Here is a 21,191-nt window from a genome sequence, read left to right on the forward strand (position 1 = left end):
TCTATTTCAAATTCCATGACATTGAAAAAAGAAAGTTGAGTACATCACAAAGAAGGTAAAAGTCAAAGTAACAGCCCCATAACCGCTGGCTTGTCTATTTCCCCGTAGAGTGTGACCGCAATTACTTGTCAAAACAGCAGACAAGCAAAAGAAAAAAAGTGATTGTCTTCCATTTGGGAGAATGCTGCTGTCGCACGAATTATGTTCTAAGCCGAATAAATCGCTGATGTTTGCTTTTTTTTTCTTGTGCATCAAGGAATTTCAAAGGTGCCTGATAATGAACGATTGAAATGTTTCTTAAACGACAGATTGGTATTTAAAGTAGAATCCTGGAAAGAGGAAATACACAAGAAGGCAGCAGGTTTGCGCATTGGTAGCCAAATAATTTACCTTGCGGGAACCTAAGATGCTCAATGCACTCAGGTATTATGATAACTAAGTATGGTGCTTGTTCACCACATATGCTTCGTTCTCCTGCATTCCTGATAACAGTTTTATTATTCAAAGCAGGTTAAACAAAACTGCAAATTATTTGTCCAGTCTATGAATTGATGTACTCATCAGCACCAGTATCACCAGTATCAGTGTCCCTTACCAGTATCGTACCAACTGCCATTTTCATACTTTATGGTGTTACCGTCATCATTTGTTTTCTTTATTGTTACTGTAACGACTCGTACGCACAGCGTCCGTTACAGCGAGTTGCCCCAACAGCGCCGAATAAAGCTTCCCAGGATACAAGCTGACACAAAAATTGCAGCACGCTTGCCGCGTACATAAATTGGTACCACGCGCTGGTAATGACCTCTTCGAGCAAGCCGTGCAACGGTCGCTTACAACAAAAAAAGAGAAAGGCGCCGAGAGAAAAAAAAAAAAAAGCAAGTTACCGCCGCTTCGGGACGGGATCTGCGCCTATAGCGGTCGCACTGCGCAAAAAGGTTACGTACAGCCGCATTCCGCCATCTACCCGCGCTGTCTACATTATTCCTGCAGCAGGCATGTGTAATGACACTGCACTCCGTCTTTCGTTGCATGCCCCGTCGAGAATTTGTTTACACGCGCGGCATCGTGTCGCAGTTTGTGAAAAGGAAGCTTCCAGAGGCAAGGATGGGCTCAGGAGAGGGGATTCCGGGTCTGGGGAACGCTCGTTAAGCCTAGCCTGCACTGTTTTCGTGCTTAATTTAGACATTCCTCCCCGAGTGGGAAATGAGCCACGTGTCTTTTTCTTCTATTTTCTTGTGTCTTTGACAAAACGATGTGCGTCTGTGGCTGTGTGCCGGCATGGACTTTTCTGGTGCGCTTCGCTTATGCCAGCGCAGGCACCGCTTTTAATTTTCTGCCTTGGAGAAAACGGCTAAACTGCCCCTTCTCCCAAAGTGAATGAGATTCGCTTAGAAAAAAAGGAAGCCACACGACAACGATTTATTTTCTTAGTTTCTAAATAACGCTATCTCTTTTTGGCTAAGTAGCGGGGTTAGAGTGCATTACGGTGGATGATAATCTGCAATCACTCAGCCAGGTCATCATTGAATCAGAAGCAAAACCTAAGCCCTATAGAGAAGAAGTGTACTTAATTAGGGGTAGAATCAATTTTGGCACATGCCCTTTCAACGAGTGCATAAGAGAGTGTGCGAGGATACACGTTAATCATGTTTATTCGTCCCGTAAACAACCGCAATCATAGCGTGTACCGACAAAACAAGTAGCGCTTCGCTCAGAAACTTTTTTTCTCAAACACTTTGCGACTTTGCTTGAACGTTCATACGTTTAAGTAATGATGCTGAACATAAAGCGTAACTTCAACGTTCTCTTCTTTTGCAACCAGCAAGAAGTGCATATTTCGCCTCCTTTAAGTGGGCTGAGCCTTTTACTGAAGATCTTCGCTTATGGGGAAGACTATGCAGCAGCATGTCACGTGCGAATGCAATAAGTGCACGCGCAAGCAGACACCTGCAGGAGATACCGCAACGTACATAATTCACACGTACCCCAGAACCTTATTGGGAGCTCCTTCTAAGCTGAATACAAAGTGAATCTAGATTGAGGTTATCAATGTTTCTATACGACCAAGCTCAAGGCATTCAGTACGAGGCACGCGCCGAGAAGACAGTCGTGTGCTTTCAAGAGCAGTCTGAAAGGCACACCAAGACATCTGCCGTGCACTCAGATCTTCAACCATTCAAGGTACTCTGTAAAAAGTGACAAACTCAAATCTCGCGCGTGGCAGCCAAAGAGGGGCACGGCCCATGTATTAAATAGTCATATGTTCTGTGTGACACTTCTGTCTTGGTAACGCTCTTGGCCGGCGCGCAGAATCCGTATTGCATCAACCTGCAATTGAGCGTTGCTCGAGGAGCATTAGAAAACCAGCCGGCGCCACGAAGTAGCGACAGGGCATACGATCACAAGGCGGTGATATCGTAGAGAAAAGCTGCCAGGCTTTTGTCTTGTGGTCCCGTCTGCGTGAAAAACATGAAATGAGCTGAATTCTATCAACAAAAGCCCATGCGTATAGGATGGGGTGCAGCAGATTTAGACAATGGAGTCGTGACGAGTTCTCCAGACGCAACCCCGTTACTTTTGAGTGATTGTGCATATAAGGGACTGCAGTTGGTTATATATGGATTCCGGAGGAGGATTAATTCTGTATGCATAGGAATCACTAGCCATAACCGTGGGAAATATATTGAAAAGAAGTCCTCAGATGACTGTATAGAAGACGCAAAATTGTGCAAAATATATTTAGATAAGTAAGCTGCAATTCGCGGAATGAAAACGAGTATTTCACTTTATTTTCTCGCAAGTGCAACCATACGGATTCTTCATAGTTTTTGAAGCTAAAGTGCGTTTACGAAACACATGCCTGACACTGTTCGCGTGCATTTTTTTCTCGCCTACTGCATATATCGTTTTCTATACGAACAGCTAAACTGATATCAAACGGCGCCAGATAGAACGTGATCGTCTCCTATATATAATGAATGCAAGAAAAGTGGGCCACAGAAAACTAACAAAGAAAAAGGAACACATGGATCGTTTGGCACAATAAGTAAGCAACTTCAGCTATGGTTAGGTGATATAAAAAATGCATTAGTTAGTTCTGGTGAAAGATACATACCAAAGTTTTCAGCTTTGGAAGAGGAAGTTTGTTGCATTGTCAGCTGCGTGGGAATGAGAACACATTCGAATGTGCGGAGGTGTGGCACATGAAATTTGTAGTTCATGCCAATTTTTTTGGATGCGCGCATTTGTTATTTACGGAAATTGATCCCTTTCCCGTGCCGTCACAAAGTGCGTGGCCGTCTCCACGTTTCCGCCACTTGCCACCAACGGCAGCACCGCTGTTTTCCTGTAGAGGTAAACAAGGAGGGAAGCCTCCCTCTGTTCCGCAAGCCACTTGACTGGTTCCTGATGTTATCATCAGCACGCAGTGATAGGCAGAGTTCACTTGGAAGTCTGCGCGAGCGGACGTGCCTCATAGGACAGCCAAGTTTTTGCTGCCAGGCCACACTCCCCAAGCCGCGGTCCTCGACAAGGCGCGTGTTGCCCCAACACGGCGGTGGACACCGTCTTCGGCAGCGACTACCGCAGCGAGGAACCAGCCGCCAGGCGCTCTCTGTATCAGACACTCGACTTGCACGCTGTATATAAGCCATGTCGCCCAATTGCCCTCACACTTTCCGTCGCACTTTATAATCGCGTTTAATCAATCGTTTAGGAGAAGCAGCGCGCATTCTCTTTTACTGCGATAGCAACTATATACGGACACTCCAGGCGCATTTTTGCCGTCGCCGTCGCCGTCGCCGTGATGTTCCGTGTAAAGTGCAATGGCGATAACACCGTCAGCGCGTGTCGTATGTTGCGTGTGCGAGTGAAAGCACTCGAGGAAAGCCGACGATCGCGGCTCGTTTTGGCGTGCGCAAAGAAGGAAAGCGGAGAACAATGCGCTGTCTTCCGTCGCGCGCAGGGCCGTAGGGGGGTGAAAAGGAGGGGGGGTAAGGGAGGACGGGGGGGGGGGCCGGTGTAGGGCTCCGGCAGCAACTACGTATATTGCGACCGGACTCAAGAGGAACTAACGATCGCGGCTCAATCTCGCGCACGAAAAGGAGGAAAGTACGGAGGCAAGTGCATACTTTGCACAGCCTCGCGCGGTAACGCGCGCCGCATCTTGAAAGGGATCTGCAGACGGCTCCTACCTTTGTTCGCGCTGTGTTCTCGCCGCTCTTGCGTTGAATCGATAGAGAGCCTGAAGGTCACTTCGCTCTCTACCGCTGCCGCGCTTGATCCCACCAGCTTTTTGACAGCGGGTGTCTGTACTCATCGAGTGTGGTTTGTTCATGTTTGCTTTGGTGCGCTTACATCACACTAGTCAATTCCGTTAATAAGCGAATGTTTCCAAGTTTATACGGCCGACAAAAATACTATCCTTACTTCAATTGACTGTCTACTAATTTTCTATCGCTATCCATGCTCCGCCTTTCGGGCGATACTGCGACTTTTTTTGCGCATACTCTTTCAACGTAGTGTTTGTCGCGTTTGTCACCGTATGTGCGCACAGTTCTTCATTCGCTCGCGTTTTGGTACTATTTCTTTCTCAGTCATAAATGTACACGTGGTGACCTTTGTCATACATTTCTCGGTAGAGTTCTTTATTGTTGTTTGTCCACACCTCTCACTCTTAGCTAAACCAGGGGTCCGTTGTTGGTTTGTTTGTAACGCTCAGTGTCGTGTAAGCTCTCTCATTTTCACTCCTAAGTGTTTTTTGTCGCGTCCCTTCTCATGCCTCTGGTGCGCGGTTGATGGAGCGTGGGCTTATTTACGGGCAGCTGTGGAACCTCCCTTTACGCGCCCGCGGTGTGGGTTTGTTTGTCATCCCTTCTCCTCTGCTCAGGAGAGTGCAGTATACGAGCCACCATCTTTTGACAACAGCACAGGCACGCATGACACCATCATCTCCATTTGTTCTGCTATATAATGTACTGGTTTGGGCAAGTGGGTGGCATTCCAGGGGGGGGGGGGAGGTTTGGCTTTTTCGCACTAACACCTGTCTCCAAAGTTCGTCCTCTCGCTTCAGCTTAAAAGCATACCGTCATGTTCTACTATATAGTTATGCTGCGTTAGACTGTTAGACGCCAAGGACTTGAAAAATTATAGACCGATCAGCTGACTGTCCGTTGCCTACAAAGTATTTACTAAGGTAATTGCAACTAGAATCAGGAACACCTTAGACTTCCGTCAACCAAAAGACCAGGCAGGATTTCGTAAAGGCTACTCAACAATAGACCATATTCACACTCTCAATCAGGTGATAAAAGAATGTGCGGAATATAGCCAACCTGTATATATAGCTTTCATTAATTACGAGAAAGCGTTTGATTCAGTCGAAACCTCAGCAGTCATGAAGGCATTGCGGAATCAGAGTGTAGACGAGCCGTATGTAAAAATACTGAAAGATATCTATAGCGGCTCCACAGCCACCATAGTCCTTCATAAAGGAAGCAACAAAATCCCAATAAAGAAAGGCGTCAGGCAGGGAGATACGATCTCTCCAATGCTATTCACAGCGTGTTTACAGGAGGTATTCAGAGATCTGGATTGGGAAGAATTCGGGATAAGAGTTAATGGGGAATACCTTAGTAACTTGTGATTCACTGATGATATTGCCTTGCTTAGTAACTCACGAGACCAACTGCAATGTATGATCACGGACTTGGAGACGCAAAGCCGAAGGGTGGGTCTAAAAATTAATCTGCAGAAAACTAAAGTAATGTTTACCAGTCTCGGAAGAGAACAGCAGTTTACAATATGTAGTGAGGTACTGGAAGTGGTAAGGGAATACATCTACTTAGGACAGGTAGTGACTGCGGATCCGGATCATGAGACTGAAATAATCAGAAGAATAAGAGTGGGCTGGGGTGCGTTTGGCAGGCATTCTCCGATCATGAGCAGCAGGTTGCCGTTATCCCTCAAGAGAAAAGTTTATAACTGCGGTGTGTTACCAATACTCACGTATGGGGCAGAAACCTGGAGGCTTACGAAAAGGGTTCTGCTTAAATTGAGGACAACGCAACGAGCTATGGAAAGAAGAATGATAGGTGTAACGTTAAGGGATAAGAAAAGAGCAGATTGGGTGAGGGAACAAACGCGAGTTAATGATATGTTAGTTGAAATCAAGAAAAAGAAATCGGCATGGGCAGGACACGTAGTGAGGAAGGAAGATAACCGATGGTCATTAAGGGTTACGGACTGGATCTCAAGGGAAGGGAAGCGTAGCAGAGGGTGGCAGAAAGTTAGGCGGGCGGATGAGATTAAGAAGTTCGCAGGGACAACATGGTCACAATTAGTACATGACCGGGGTAGTTGGAGTATGGGAGAGGCCTTTGCCCTGCAGTGGGCGTAACCAGGCTGATGATGATGATGATGATACTGTCCACGCTTAAGTTCCTGATTGAAACCGTCGTTTTTGTTAAACGTTTACACTGTCGAGATGCTTTATTGTGTGTGGAAGGCCACCAAATTGCTCAGTGTATACTTTCATTTGGGAGCTCTTTTACGTGTCAAATAAATCTGGAACCGTAGCCATTAGGGAAGCTGATGTAGTTATATCTCTGCTGTGCCACACATTGCAATACGCGCGAAAATAATATTACACCATAGGAAGACTCCTGCTCATATGTACGTCAAAAAATTGCTGTCTCTCCCATCATCGAGAGTAGATGTAGCTTTGAAATGGCAACTGGCAAAGCAGATTGGTTGGAGATGATACTAGCCACAATCTTAAAACGGGTGTAGTGCATGTTCCCAGCAGCGCAACCCACCATACCGGACCGAACCACGCCATATTTTGTACTGGTCCATACGCACGCTGCTCAGCTAGAAGAACAAAACCGTGACACGAAAAGCAGCGAAAGCCTCCAGGGAGACAGAGCGCACTACCCAGCTAGAAGAAGAAAACCGCCTGAAGTGTATAGGGCCCTGTATCTCGCTTTTGAACGTCGCTATTGAAAATGAGAAATAAAAATTCTGCGTACTAGTTGTTACAGCTTTAGTGATATTGTCAACAAACATTAGGAAGAACTCGGAAGCAATATTTTTCGTAACTTGTTTGGGCAGTAGCTAGAGTATTTAATGCGGTGCTGCAAAAGGGTTGGGCGCCAGACAGCTTTTTTCTGATGTTTTGAGTGGTTGCCCAGATGATCTCGTTTTGTTCTCGCAAAACATTTGCTAATCTGTTTTGTTTACATCAAGTATGATGTACTACATTTGCTGTACCTTATATTGTACTTTACGTTCATACCACAGTTGTAAGTGTGCCTACGGGTGAATAAATTTTCTTGTCAACTTGCCCCGATAACGGCTCTGACTTTTGGCTCAAGGACTTGAAGGTCGTCGACAACGGGAGTTCAAAGTATTTAATGCTTAAACACGGCAGCGCGGTACATATAAAATGCGAATGACATGGGCTACGTTTGTTTGCCAAAACGAGTCGACGCAAAACAGTCTAGGTAAATTAAAATGCTGATGCGTTGGTTTGGGCTTTGTATTGGAGAATGATCGAGCACCACGAGAACATATCTAAGAAGAAAATCGAACCGTTCACGCAGAATGCGTCCAGTCTACTTCATGCACCTTTATTATTCTGAATTTACGATAGATGTGGGACAAAAAATTTACTGATTTGCGGTTTCTTTTTTCGGAGGAACTGGTTATTTTGCGTTTGGGTAATGTTAAGGAGTGACGGGTGAAGAGGGGGAGGGTAGAGAACAAGATGAGGGTGCGATTTTAATGGAGCTGTTTTCTGGTCGGGATTGCTCTCCCTTGTATCTCTCTTTCTCTCTCTTTTTACCGAGCTTGAATTATGCGTCCGTACAATGTCAGTTACGTTTCCTAAATGAATTGTCATATTATTTTGCTAGCGTGAAACACTGAACTAACGTCATCAATAGCAGATAAAACAAACGTCTAATGCCCGTATGGACTTCATTACAAGACACGTGACTTAATGATAGGCTACCACAGTGGCATAGTTATTGAGCTATTTTGAGCGACTCGAGAATTTCGCTAACTGCTTCATTATTTAATGAGCAAGAATTTGCATCCACGAGGTAGTTAGCACATTAGAAATGCAAGCTGATATTTCTGATATTTCTGCACGCGAGGAATATTTATTTATTTATTTTTTTATTTAGTTATTTATGAATACTGTAAGCCGTAAGACCGTTACAGGGTGGATACAAACAATACACCTCAACAAGTGCACAGAGCCACAAGTACAATATTTATACAAACTTCAATTAACTGGAGACCAACAACCATAATACACAATCGCCCAGCGGCCATGTGGATCCATTTCGCAAATAAAACATATTTACCGACCAATAGGCATAACATTACGGTGGGTTTCAGACCAGTGAAAATCGAAACTTCCACGAAAGACATGGCAAGAGGTGAGAGAACGACAATAATTTTTATTCGGATAACTAACGGGACAAACAGTGTTCGAAATTGAGCAGGTTATCTGCTTGTAAGAGAACCTGAGGCAGGGCATTCGATTCTGCTATTGTTCTCGGAAAGAAAGAGTACTTGATGGAGTTAACTCAGTTCGTCATGGGTGCAGTCTGATCTTTGTGAGAACTTCGCACAGCACGCGAGGGACGCTGCTTCAAGTAAAAGTGATTATTATTAGATAAAGATAAATATATATATATATATATATATATATATATATATATATATATATATATATATATATTATAGATAAAATATTATAAATATAAATATAAAATATAAAATAAAATAAAATAACACATAGAAAATAAAATATATAAATATATAAAGATAAATAGATAAAGATATTTGATAAAGAAATTTTAGCCTGGCGACCTGTCTTAGGTTTGAAAGTGAAGGCAAGTTTAGCACACGGAGCATGTCAGTCACTGAATCCGTCAATTTGAATCTAGATAAAACGAACCTGATTGAAATGATGAAGAATGAAATGATTGTTAAATGTCGATTACAGTGGTGTAACGTCGACATTAAGCAGACTTTTTGTGTATTGCTTAACCTTAGCATATGTACATTTCTGTGACATAATATGCACCTTTGCTTTCTTGTCTTACACAATGTGTCTTTCTTGGTGTGGACATTGTGCCTATGTATTTTTTTTTCTTTTTGTGAGCTGACATTGGGTTTATGTGCGTAGCTTGCTTTTTTATTTCTGAAGTAATTATTTTTGACAGTGTCACCTGTTTTCTTTTTTTCATCATTTAGCACGTATTCGATCCAATATAACGCATCAGAAATAAAGAAAATGCATATAGACTATGAAGCAGCGCAAAGCCGACGCAGCACATTCAGTTGCCATAATGATACGATGTTGGCAAGAAAAAATTTGCTCATAAGATCCGTCTTTATGCTGTAACCTCGTAAGCCTAAACGTCAGCGATAAAAAAAAAGAAAGAGACAGGACTAGAGAGAGCGAGCGAGTGAGTTTCGCGAAACTTTGCCTTGGTATAATGTTTCACGGCACATCATCAGCGCAAATGGACTGTGCGAAACCGGAGCATTCCCGAGACCCACAGCTGGTCATTCCGCCCTGAATTTGCGCTCAAGCTCCGAGCTGAAACTCGAGGACAAACCGGCCGCGAGGCCACTAATTTCGCCAAAACGTTGCGCTAGAAACTTCCACAACCCTGGGGTGCCGTGCCGGTAATGAAGCTTTGTCTATCTGCAGGGACGCAAGCGGGCACGCAAAACGTTTCACTTTGCGCTCATCTCCGCTTGGCACAGTTAGCCATATCGTTGCTCAGCGCACAGAGTTCGCGCTTTGCGTATGACTTGACGCTCGGAGATATGGTCAGTCGCTGTACGCGATCCTCATTTCCGCGGCTAAATGTCGCCACGCGAAAGGAAATGCGCACCCTCTCCCTCCTCTCAGCCGCACTACGAACGCGGTGTGGTGCTTCGAGGTGCTGATGCGAAGCTGCCGCGGTAGCAGGCTGTGCGTGCAGTGCATATTGGGCGATGGCGCTGCACCGATGATACGTATACACACACTACACGCACGTCAAGCCCACATGCGAACCTGCACACACTCGGTCCGTTTGCATCGTGTGGTTCTTGTGCCCTGCTTATAAAGTTCATAAAACGAAAGCATTCCTCATGAACCGACTGTTTCAAGAAGGTACAAAACGACAATTATCCCTTTTGAATAATCTTTCTCCATCTTGCGGGTTTCCGCAGAACTGCTTTTGCCATATTCTGCGTCACTACGCTTCGAGTTGTCGATTAATTCGGCCTCGCTCTGCGATCTGCAGTCCTCCGGGCTTGCTCAGACGCTAGAACGACAGCTCCAGAAAGGCATTGGTCCCAGGCTCGATTTCCGGACCAAGACGAATTTTGCTTTAACAGTGAAGCTTCATTTCTGAGAAACCCGTATTTGCAACATCGTGCTACAGTCGAGCGGATGAAATGTTTCCTTTTCACGAACCTTCCTCCACTTTGTGAGATTCCGCAGAACTTATTCGCGCATACAGTTGCGATGCTTTGAAGGTGGTGCGGCACTACGTGGTCGCTCTAGCAAGTGTGCAAAATGGGTTGCAAGCTTACTGTGCATGGCGCATACGACTGCATGCTGCCAGGATCATGCAACGCAGCCAAGGCGCAAATGGCTGCGGTGTTGGTGTCGTGCTTGTGCAACTCAGTTGTGCTTTGCCTAAACTATACTGCCCATGAAAACGAACATTCTCGTGGTGCATGCAGAGGCAGCCCACTTCGAGAGGCGTTTCCGCGCCGTGACGGCACGGCGTGGAGATCCGGTGAGCCTGGCGTGCAAGGCTCAGGGCGAGTCGCCAATCACGCTTACCTGGACACGTGACGGCCACCACTTCAGTCCGACGCAGGAGTCAAGGTTGGTGTCAGCTGCGGCAAAGAAAAATAATCCTATTCTAACAGTCCTTCAGGGATGCCCATACCCTATGGTGATATGGGGATGATACACTGTGAATTTTCCTGGTCCATCTCGTTCAAAATCATGAGTTTTGCTCTGTTTTTTTTTATTTATGTCTGCGCCTTATGCTTCTTCAAAATGAATGTGGCGGCTCATCTGACATAGGAAATCAAATATAAAATATAACTACGACAGTTTAAAGCGGTAATCAACGTATATAAGATGCTCCATAGCTCGTAGCCATTGTAGCATTCAACGTATCTAATTGATAGATTTGTTGTTTGATGTTTGATTGCTTGGTGAGAAATGCACACACGTTACTATATATTGCGAGTGACGTTTTGTAACTTGCGTCAATGAATCTTTGGTTTTGCAACCAATACGTAAAAGTTGGTCGACAACATACCTACGATTAACATAACTTTAAATGCGAACAGAAAATAACTAAACCGAACTCCAGTTACGCCTAACTACACGAAAGTGAGACGTGTAATTGCTCTTTAGCAAGTTTCTAAACGTGGATTAAGTCGAACTGTGCATTTTGGAACCACAAATGAAGGCGAACATGGGAACGGAACAACGCATTGGAGTACTTTTTAAAATGTTCGCGTTTGAATCTGTGCTAGTTGTTCGAGTTGTCGCAAAGATGCTGAATCAGGTGTGTATAAGCTGTGTACAAGCCCCGTGAAAAGACCCAAAAGAAAAGCGGCACAGGTCGACTTCACAAAAGTGATCCTTCACTCATTCACACATCGCACGGAAAGCTGGTGACGGCAAAACAAATATAAGAGGAATATGATACACATATGGGATGAAGCCCTTACAATTTGCGTATGCATATTCTAATAAAGACCTATCTGAGGGTATATATGCCTGTGCGCGCACATCGGCTGACCTGCAATAGAGAGAATTAAGGTAAGTTAAAAAGAAGAACAAGTGAAAACTTTCACAGCATGAATGTGTTTAAGAAAGCGGGTCTATTTGTCTTGAGCACCTGTTTCGTGCACAACCATCCATACCTTGCCTTCAGTATGGAGCGCCTCAAATATAACGCTTTTAACGGAACGTATTGAATGATGTTCATTCATTCCTATATCGCTTTAAAATGTCCCAGCGCGGCATCCTTTGCGTACCGCCGAACTCTTTGTAATGTTCAGTGCTGTTTCGGCTGCAGATATCTGGTCCAAGAAAACTCAGGCGACGGGTGGTCGGAATCGGTGCTGCGCCTCGCCAACTCGGACCGACGGGACTCGGCTGCTCTCACCTGTCACGCTGAGAACCCTTACGGTAGCGACGACACTGTCTTCCAGCTCATCGTGCAGGGTGCGTGTCACGAGCCTGAACTGTTTTAAACGCTTGGTACGAGATGCTAGCAAGTAGACCCAACGGGCAAATTTTGTATGCGTGTTGCCATTTCAGGGTACAGGAAAAAGAAACCTTGATAATATTTGTGGTCCTGTGTGTTCTAGCTGTACATCAACATAAAAAAAATTTCACCGACGATTACGATGCTCCCTAATGCGAAATTTTAGCGTAGCTCTATATGTGTTTTCATTTCTCGAGATATATTAGCTGATGCGGATAATATGTCTCGTGCGGCACGTTGCGAAGTAAGCAAAGTGTGGCGTGACTGCCTTGCTAATTAGGAGATCGCGAGAGACAGCCCGTGTGGGACGCGCGGGCGTGATACACAGCAGCCGCCGCAGACAAACATCCCTGACGACGCGCGCTACTCTGGCGCCATCTTGTAGCCATCGTCGCCACACTACGTCCTTTTTCTCACGCTTTTGCCATACCCTCCTCCTCCACTCTCCTCATCGCGTCTTTCTTTCGCCGCTACGCTCCGCGTTCGCTCTTTCATCATTCGCTGTGCTTATTCGCTTGGTTACGCCAACGCCGACGCTCGCCACAGGAACGGGCGCCTAAGAGCTGCGCTCTAAAAGGTAGAGCCAAAGTTATCATAACAATAAGCAGCTCGATATACCTATTGACATTTTCACAATCAGTTACCTGTACTAACGAGACTGTCCAAATAAACAGACGGCCATGACATCCAGGTCCACGGCAGCTCCTTCGCTTTGTGCTGCGCTCACGTTTCTCGTTTGTGGCGCACAATCTAGGTGTTCCGTTGAAGCCTAAACTGTCCTTGCTACCGACCGCCTTGTTTAGATCGTTCTCAAGGATTTCAGCGGCGAAACAGCGGCAACAGTTGTGCTGTGTGTGCAAACGTCCGGCCTGCCCAGCGAGCCGAATCATATTTTTGGTTCATAGCATTCATTGGCTAGGTGCCTGGGCTCATTTTCCGCCTCGTTCCGTTTGGCCTTCTATTTCGTGTCGCAAAAAAAAAACGGTACCGCCACCGAGGATTGAATAGGTGAATTTCTGTCTCTGCGCTTACCGCTACCTACTTGTGGGTGTACGAATCTCCGACGCGATATTGCGTCAGTCAGCACGGGAGTGATGGTAAGTACATCTACTTGCATAAACTTCATTCTGCTGGCTTCAACCGGCTTCGTAAACCCGTCATTGTAAACAAAGTACTGCTTTTAAATGATCAAATATACACCATTAAAATTGTCGAACGGCAAGATGTGAACACACGACGTCTAGAACAGAAGAAACCCGATATTGAAAGCATTACGCCACGGACGCATTCATCGACAAGCAGCATAGAGCACCCTCTTGAATTTCTAGAGGGCAAGCGAGCGCGTTGAGCCTCTCGGCGGGTTTCAATTGGGCCTTACCACGGCGTAGTTAGAACACAGGCGAGAGCTTGCGCGGGAAGGAATCCACGCAAAACTCAAGCAACAAGAAAATTGCGTCTGCGCCAAAATTGCGTCTGCGCTTTTGAAGAGGATGCATGGAAACGCAGGCGAGCCTCTCAGCGGAAAATTATGTGAGAAAAAGAAAAGCACGGCAACAACATTTTTCTTTCATTTACCAAACTGAGCACGTGTTGGTGGGCGACATGGTTCTACATGTTTACAACGAAGCCACCAAATAAAACGAAGTACGAAGGAAGACAACACGGCACAAGCAGGTAGGCGCACTAACAACTGAGCGTTTTATTTCTTGACGCAGGAATAAATCGCTGCTTTCAAAGTCAAAACATCCAGAACAAACGCAGCCGTCATCTGCTTCACGCAACGAAAACAGGATACAGAACAGCTTCTTAAGCGCCGCTCCCAAGATACGCCAGTTCCTTTGTCGATAAAGAAACTGGGGGTTCACTGATACAAGCATCAACACGCTCCTTGATCGCAAGCACTTCCAATACCTCCCTTGTCAGTGTACCTCCCTTAATGTTTTGAACAGAGCAGATGATCAACTCACACGGGAGATATTGGAAGCGCTTGAGATCAAGAAGCGTGCGGATGCTTGTATCAGTGAACCCTCAGTTTCTCTATCACAAAAGGAACTTGCGTATCTTGGGAGCGGCGCTTAAGATGCTGTTCTGTATCCTGTTTTCGTTGCGTGAAGCAGATAACGGCTGTGTTTATTCTGGATGTTTTGACTTTGAAAGCAGTGATTTATTCCTGTGTCAAGAAATAAAACACTCAATTGTTAGTGCGCCTACCTGCTTGTGCCGTGTCGTCTTCCTTCGTCCTTCGTTTTATTTGGTGGCTTCGTCGTAAACATTTAGCAAACGCAAGAATGGTGATAAAAGCGAGATTATTGGGGAGACTGCTATAGTGCGTGTGGTGCGCTTTCGATTTGCTTATCTCTTTGAAAATAAGGCAGTATTGGTTTCAAGGGTAGAGTAGAAGCCTCGTAAGTAATGATTACGAAAGAATGCTGCGCACTATATGACAATTCCCCAGTGGGGAGTTTCTGCCCTAATTTTTGCAGAAAAGTGAAAGTACACCTGCAGTCTAGTTCTTTTTGTGCCACGGTGGACGGCGTCGCATTTTACCGGCACTTTTGCAAAAATCATGCATAATATTTAATTACACTTTGACAGGAAATATATTGAGCGCCACAAGCAGTCAATAAAACGCAACATATTTTATATGACGGCCTTTTTTTTTAAAGAAAAAGAGCCTTTCAAGTAAGCCGGAGGTTAAAAAAGGGGCCTCAAGTAGCCATTCGCGCGGCCATTTTGCATGTATTCGGGGGCTTCTTTCACGCTCGGAAAAACGTGATTCTGTAGCATGTATTGAGCAATAGAAAGCTGTGTCGGGAGTTTTTTATGTTGCTGTACAATTTTCCCATTGACACTTTTCATCTGACAGTGACAGTGACAAGAACTTTATTAGAGTATCCTGAGGAACTCGATTGGGGGGACCGAAGGCTGCCCGATCAAGTTGGTGGCTCCGCCCACGACGGGACAGGGAGGTGATGACTCTCCGCGACGTCGCGGGCCCTCTGGACGGCCTGTAGTTGGTTTGTGAAATCCGAGCTCTTCAGCAGGGCGTCCCACTTGGACTTGCTATGAAAGTCGGAGCCCGCGTTGTACGGGCACAGCCAGAGCATGTGATCTAATTAAAATATTTCAGAAGTTGATAAATTAATTAGGACTTATATAGTTAGGCAGAATGCAAACGATAATATGAATATCTCCAAGCGACGACAAACAACATTAGCCAGGTTCTATCCAATTATGTGTATGCGCGTATATATGGTGTTCAGTTATCGATTGTGCTAGTTCGTTTTCACTCGTAGCGAAGTCACTGTGACTATTTTTATATTTCTTGTCACACAGACATTGCTAGTACAGTGTAAACAGAAATTCGAACCTGCGTAACCTTCCGGTTTTTCTTCTATACGTCGACGCGAATCTTTCCTTCTTCGAACAATCGGCAACGCATCTACTTTGCAAACAGAGCCACCGGGGAAGCCTCAGGGTTTGGAGACAATTCAGACGACGAGCCGCACCGTGACACTTGCCTGGTTGGCGCCATTCTCTGGAAACAGCCCCGTGCTGAAGTACCTGCTGGAGCACAAGTCTTCGAGCGGTAAATAGCCCATGCAGCCGCACGTCAGATTCATTGCTCACAAAATTTGGAACGCGTCATTGTTGCACGCTATCCATGCATGCTAATTAATCGGAGCGCCCCGATGGCCTCACTGCTGCGAAACGAAATCATTTCCAGGAGAAGAAGCTTCCCAAGCAGTGGACTGGCTTTGAGCGTTTTTATTGTTTGACAATATTTACTTAAACGGTAGAACAACGAACTAAGCCATTCGTGTAACGTAATTTTGGGCTAGTTTTGTACTTCTTCAAGCTGAAACGTATGGAGTGTGTTTAACCGGATTGCACCCCTGAGTTTACAGAAGAGGCCGACCAAGCTTTCCCTCTTCAATGTGAGTCTTCTGCGATGTTGAGTTGCAGTACCCAACTGTCTGTTTACAATTTCGCGCGAATGATAGCATTATTCCTCGAACAAAAGTAGTTCTTGAGGCGTACTTCAGCAAAAAACATAAATCAGTGCATGGTAATTCTTCTTGGGACAAACTGCGTAGTTTGCCGGCTCATGCTACCACGATACAATCTTAACTCTCGTCACAAATGGTCCTTCTAAAGTACGCCACTGTGCTGTCGTGTGATCTGTTTGTTGAGACCTAAAGCCGCTTGAATTAAATACGCCATGGAACTGCAAGGAATTGCATTTTTTTTAGTGGGCACACCAGATAGTATTTTTTGTTAGCAAACGACTTTCACTCATTTGCGTTCTTGCTCTGTCTGGTTTGAGGTTCCTGGGAGTACGACACGCAGCTGTCACCTGAGGACACCAGCAAGCTCTCGTACCTGGTGACTGGTTTGCGGCCAGCAACGAGGTACGAGTTCAGGATCCGCGCTGGAAATGCGCTCGGACTAAGTGACCACAGCGACCCCCTGGTGGTCACCACTGACCAAGAAGGTACCTACAAAATTCCCAAACACTAGAAGTTCCCATGGGAATTAGAAAAGCTGTGCACGCGGCGTTTTGATTCCTTTCTACGTTCCCCTTCTCCTATCAAGTCCTTGAGACTGTCTTTTTGAGCGATACCACATATAGGCACGAATGTTCGTTGTATAGGCCATCCAGCCTTGCAAGGCCGTTATATTGAGATGTTCTATTGCCTTTTAGAGAATTTTCTTTGTCTATAATCCAAAATCAAGAAAGGGGCCGATAGATGGAGTGGGACACTGTGGTATAAAAGTTATTAACACGGATAAGGTGCCTCAGGAAGGCGGGCCTACTCTGCAATAGGAGGACCTACTTTCGTCAAAGGCGGCCTTGTCATCTTCGACGGGTTATTTTTAACTAAACGTAGTGCAGTCTTTCTGAGTCATCTTGTTCCTCTTGGTATCGTTGTCTACGATAGATATTCTATTCATTGAAAACTGAAAGTTATGTATTTTTTTTTCAAGAACACTGATGGCAAGTAGGGGAGCCAAGGACCCTGTAATATAATTACAAGAGACCAAGGAGAGGAAGTGTTACCGGGGAGGTTTAGAGGCACAGTGAACTCTGTGATAATGGGTGGAATGAAAAGGAACAACAATGAAAGTACACTATCTCACAAAACAATTCGCTGGTCTATTTGAAGGCTGGGTAAAATGGCAAATTTATGAAGTTGTTCTTGCAGGTACATGTGCGCCGTGCGTTATAATCGTTCATTAAAAGACAACTTACGAACTTTCCAAGCTACGTGCGAAAACTAAGCGAGCGCTTGTTTTTCCCCGTAGCTCCAAGCGGTACCCCGCAGTTGATCGAAGTGACCCCGACTGGTTCTCGGAGTCTACACGTCACGTGGAAGGTAAGAACATTAAACTGTTCTATATGGTCAAAGCTGTAATGCATGATAATAGAAAACACTTGCGAACAGACGTTCCTTTTACGAGCGCCTATTTATTTCTAATTGCAATGGGCGGGCTGTGCCAGTTCCAAGACATGAGGCATAGAAGAAACCTTAAAAGGCCCCTTGAGTGGCTGCCCATCATATGAAGACGAGAGGCTTGCCCTTCGGAGTGCTTTAGGGCAATTACATGAAAGTCCCTTTAGAGAAGAAAATGTTCTGGGACTGCGCCCTCGTGCGTCTGGGACGTACGGAGCCACAAAAGTGCTGCAATGTTCTTTTTTTTATATTTACCAGCCTATATGACAGCCTGTGACAAGGTAGACGACAAACGCTGTATTGCGTGGACGCGTGTGCATGCTGTGAACTTTCCTTTCCTCCTCCCCCTTCTCTAGTTCTCTTTCCAGGTGTGACTCTGATGTGGACGTAGTACTATGCATGAAGATAAAATCATTAAATGTCAATGTTCACGGCGCCCACCACTGAATTTGAGCCGTGGGCCCCTTGTTTCTCTCTAGAAATATCATACAGTGTAAGAAAAACCATGTCTAATGAAGTGTCGTTGCCGGAGGAGTTAAAAGAAATGCAGGCACTAAGGAGAGCTCTAGAAAGCGGCATTTTCCACAATAAGTTTTGTCACGGTAGTGACACATGCATAACATTTTGAAGATAAAAAAATAAAAACAGGGTTATACAAGAAAAAAAAAATCATGATACACTTGAATGACCTCTTAAGAAAAGCTTCAGTACTAAGAATTACCGTACAAGTTGACGTCAAAAAGGGGGCTATATACTATACGAAAATCAAATCGCAACATTTGTATTGCGCGATTATTTTTTAAATATGTGTGATTTAATCCTAATCCAAATATATACTCCTCTATTCACAGACGAGAGCTTATACTTCCTCATAATATTGTTAGCCGATTGCAGTGCTTCATGAAACATCGTCGTATTTTAGGTACTTAAGAATGCCACAGGGCGAAAGGAGCGCTATTAGAAGTTTTCCAGATTTTCAGAAATATTAACACCTGACGCTGGCAGTAGGAGCTAAGTAATACGAGTCTGCGGGAACAGCGCCATTCAAATGTCATCAGCTGTTCCATTCTGAAATCTCCGTTCTAGCGCAATCCGTTCACTTGTCGTCAACCATATGGTTTTAAAAAGTGTTTTTTCATATGATACTCTACGTATTTCGGTCCACGTCAGTTTAGTCTTACATGTAGTCTTACATGTAGCCGCCACATCATTCAATTTCAATGCGATGGTCTCACTTTTACGAAGCACTGCAAACGTTGCATGTTATATTTAAAAAGAAGCCGCCACCTTTGAACACGTACAACGCTTTCCATGCGCCATCGAGAGTGAGATGCCGATCAGCAGGATGGAAATCAACACCATCGTCATTTTGGAGGCAGTTCTTGATTTCTGTATGATTTCTTTAGAATTCTTTATGATAACGTAACATGTTCTGTGGTAGTTAGAATTAAAATATTTTCACATTGAAAAAATTTAGGTTCTTGAAATTGGTCCATACGTGCATGCCATTGACTGCCGAGTTACGCATCCGGCTTTTATATTGCATGAACGAAAACCGTGCACAGTATTCGGAGAGCGTATCGAAGCATATTTGGTGACTTTGGCACGCTGGTATTTAAGAGCATTCGCAGCACCCTTATCGAATATGCGTTTATCCTTAACCTAGCAAGCTTAAACTGCACCATATTTTGTCTTCAGGAGAAAGGATCACACTCAGGTGCCATTTGACCTCATTTGATAGCTCATCAAAAATTGTTAATGAAGATACGAAATAAGTTGTTAATTAAATTTTTCCTCCACCGGGAGACACCAAAAGCAAAAGTTACTTTTATTCGGCATGGATTCTTCTATGCTTACACTCTCTCTTCGTTTCGTCGGCTCATTTCTATTTTTAGAGCGTATTCCACGTCGCATCATTGTCGTAGTAGAACACAATTGCTTGGAAATATTTTTTACACACGAAGATAAACTACATTATATTTACAGCTACTGAAAAAGCATTGCATATTATTTCAGAAAACTGAGAGATAGGTCAGGACAGGCCTACTTGGGCAATATTAGCATGGAATGCAGACTCATAAAAGAACAGAGAAAAGAACTCGTACGTGAATAGAGCCAAGTGCTAGGCGCTGTCGATGTGCACCTAACTCTAGCAGTAGCTCAATCCACCAAGAAAATGTTTTACTGCTGTACTGTGTCGCATCAAATCTTCTAGTGTACTGCCAATTCTTTCTGGATTACAGAAAGGCAGACATGCATCACCTATACGTGTGGCAAGTGGGCGTCTGCGGTGAGCGCAAAGGTTGGGCGCTAACTTGCTCATGAGTCATTCATTCGGTGCTCGCCCTACTGCTAGCTTTCTATCGTTTTCTGCATTCCTCTCTACCGTCGCCCGGAAGGTTTATGCAGCACATTTTCCTCTATAGGGTATTATTCATTGCTTACATCAGTACGAAGCGCTAAGGAGGGAACACACGATATTGCTATGTAACTAATGGAAAGATTCCATTAATGGAGAGAACCCGTAACTTCCTACCCTGAAAAAGCACTGGTGTTACTTCCCATGCAACAGAATAATTACTGCTTTGCCATATTTCTTTCATTAGCAAGCAAGTGTAGCAATAGACGAAATGGCACGTGGTCATCGTGACCGAACGCTACTATTACTGCCAAAGGCCTCTTTATCTTACTTACTGATACGCAGCTTGCGGAATTAGTATGGCCGGTGTCCTTGTATTGCTGCGCTTTATAGGGGCATCCGGGCATTCTTCCCATCCGGTCGCGCAATAGCAACCGTTTCAGTGATTTCCCGATCACCCGGGCGCAAGCAAATTACTCCCCGGAAGAGAAAACTGTTGAGATGCCGGAACTGAGCGCCGGAAACAGCCCGTAATAAGCTTCCTTTTCCTGACTTCAAGCCCGAAGGGGTGATTTGCGTGCCAGCTGGAGCATGCATTTGGTGAGCTCGCGCTTGCGCGGCAACTTTGTGGCCGAGACAGCAGTCATGAAAATTATTAGTAGACGAGAAGAATTATAATCTCGTATAGGTGCATTGGCAAGTTATGAATAGTTTTTGAAGCGTAAATTGTCCATAATTACACGGTTCAAAATGTTAGCTATAAAAACTGCTGTGAGGCCTAGCGAGTTCCCCCGTATGCAACCTGTGTATTATTGGTTCTGAGTTCTATAACACATTCTTGGTTCGAGGTCGTATTATCACTGCAGCATTTCGAAGTGCTTGAAACACTAAATCGCATAACACACACACAAACACCCACACACACGCGCGCGCGCGCGCACACACACTCACGCACGCATGCACGCACGCACGCACATCACCAATATATGCCAAAAATAAGCTTATGTCTTTAAAGGAAACGTTCACGTTCTAGCTAGGTTGGTAATTGCCTCATGAGGAAGC

The 21,191-nt window shown here is 44.8% G+C and overlaps 1 protein-coding gene across 1 annotated transcript in view; it reads left to right on the forward strand.

Moving 5' to 3' along the window:
- Nucleotides 1-21,191, forward strand: part of LOC142579299 (cell adhesion molecule Dscam1-like) — a 118,369-nt gene that overhangs the window by 64,729 nt on the left and 32,449 nt on the right. Inside the window, exons 12-16 of the mRNA XM_075689346.1 lie at nucleotides 10,762-10,909; nucleotides 12,123-12,271; nucleotides 15,772-15,903; nucleotides 16,642-16,809; nucleotides 17,622-17,692. Of these exons, the coding sequence (XP_075545461.1) occupies nucleotides 10,762-10,909; nucleotides 12,123-12,271; nucleotides 15,772-15,903; nucleotides 16,642-16,809; nucleotides 17,622-17,692 (668 nt within the window). The remainder of the gene's footprint in view (nucleotides 1-10,761; nucleotides 10,910-12,122; nucleotides 12,272-15,771; nucleotides 15,904-16,641; nucleotides 16,810-17,621; nucleotides 17,693-21,191) is intronic.

This window comes from Dermacentor variabilis, chromosome 4, assembly GCF_050947875.1.
Source record: "Dermacentor variabilis isolate Ectoservices chromosome 4, ASM5094787v1, whole genome shotgun sequence".
Taxonomy (NCBI): Eukaryota; Metazoa; Arthropoda; class Arachnida; order Ixodida; family Ixodidae; genus Dermacentor; species Dermacentor variabilis.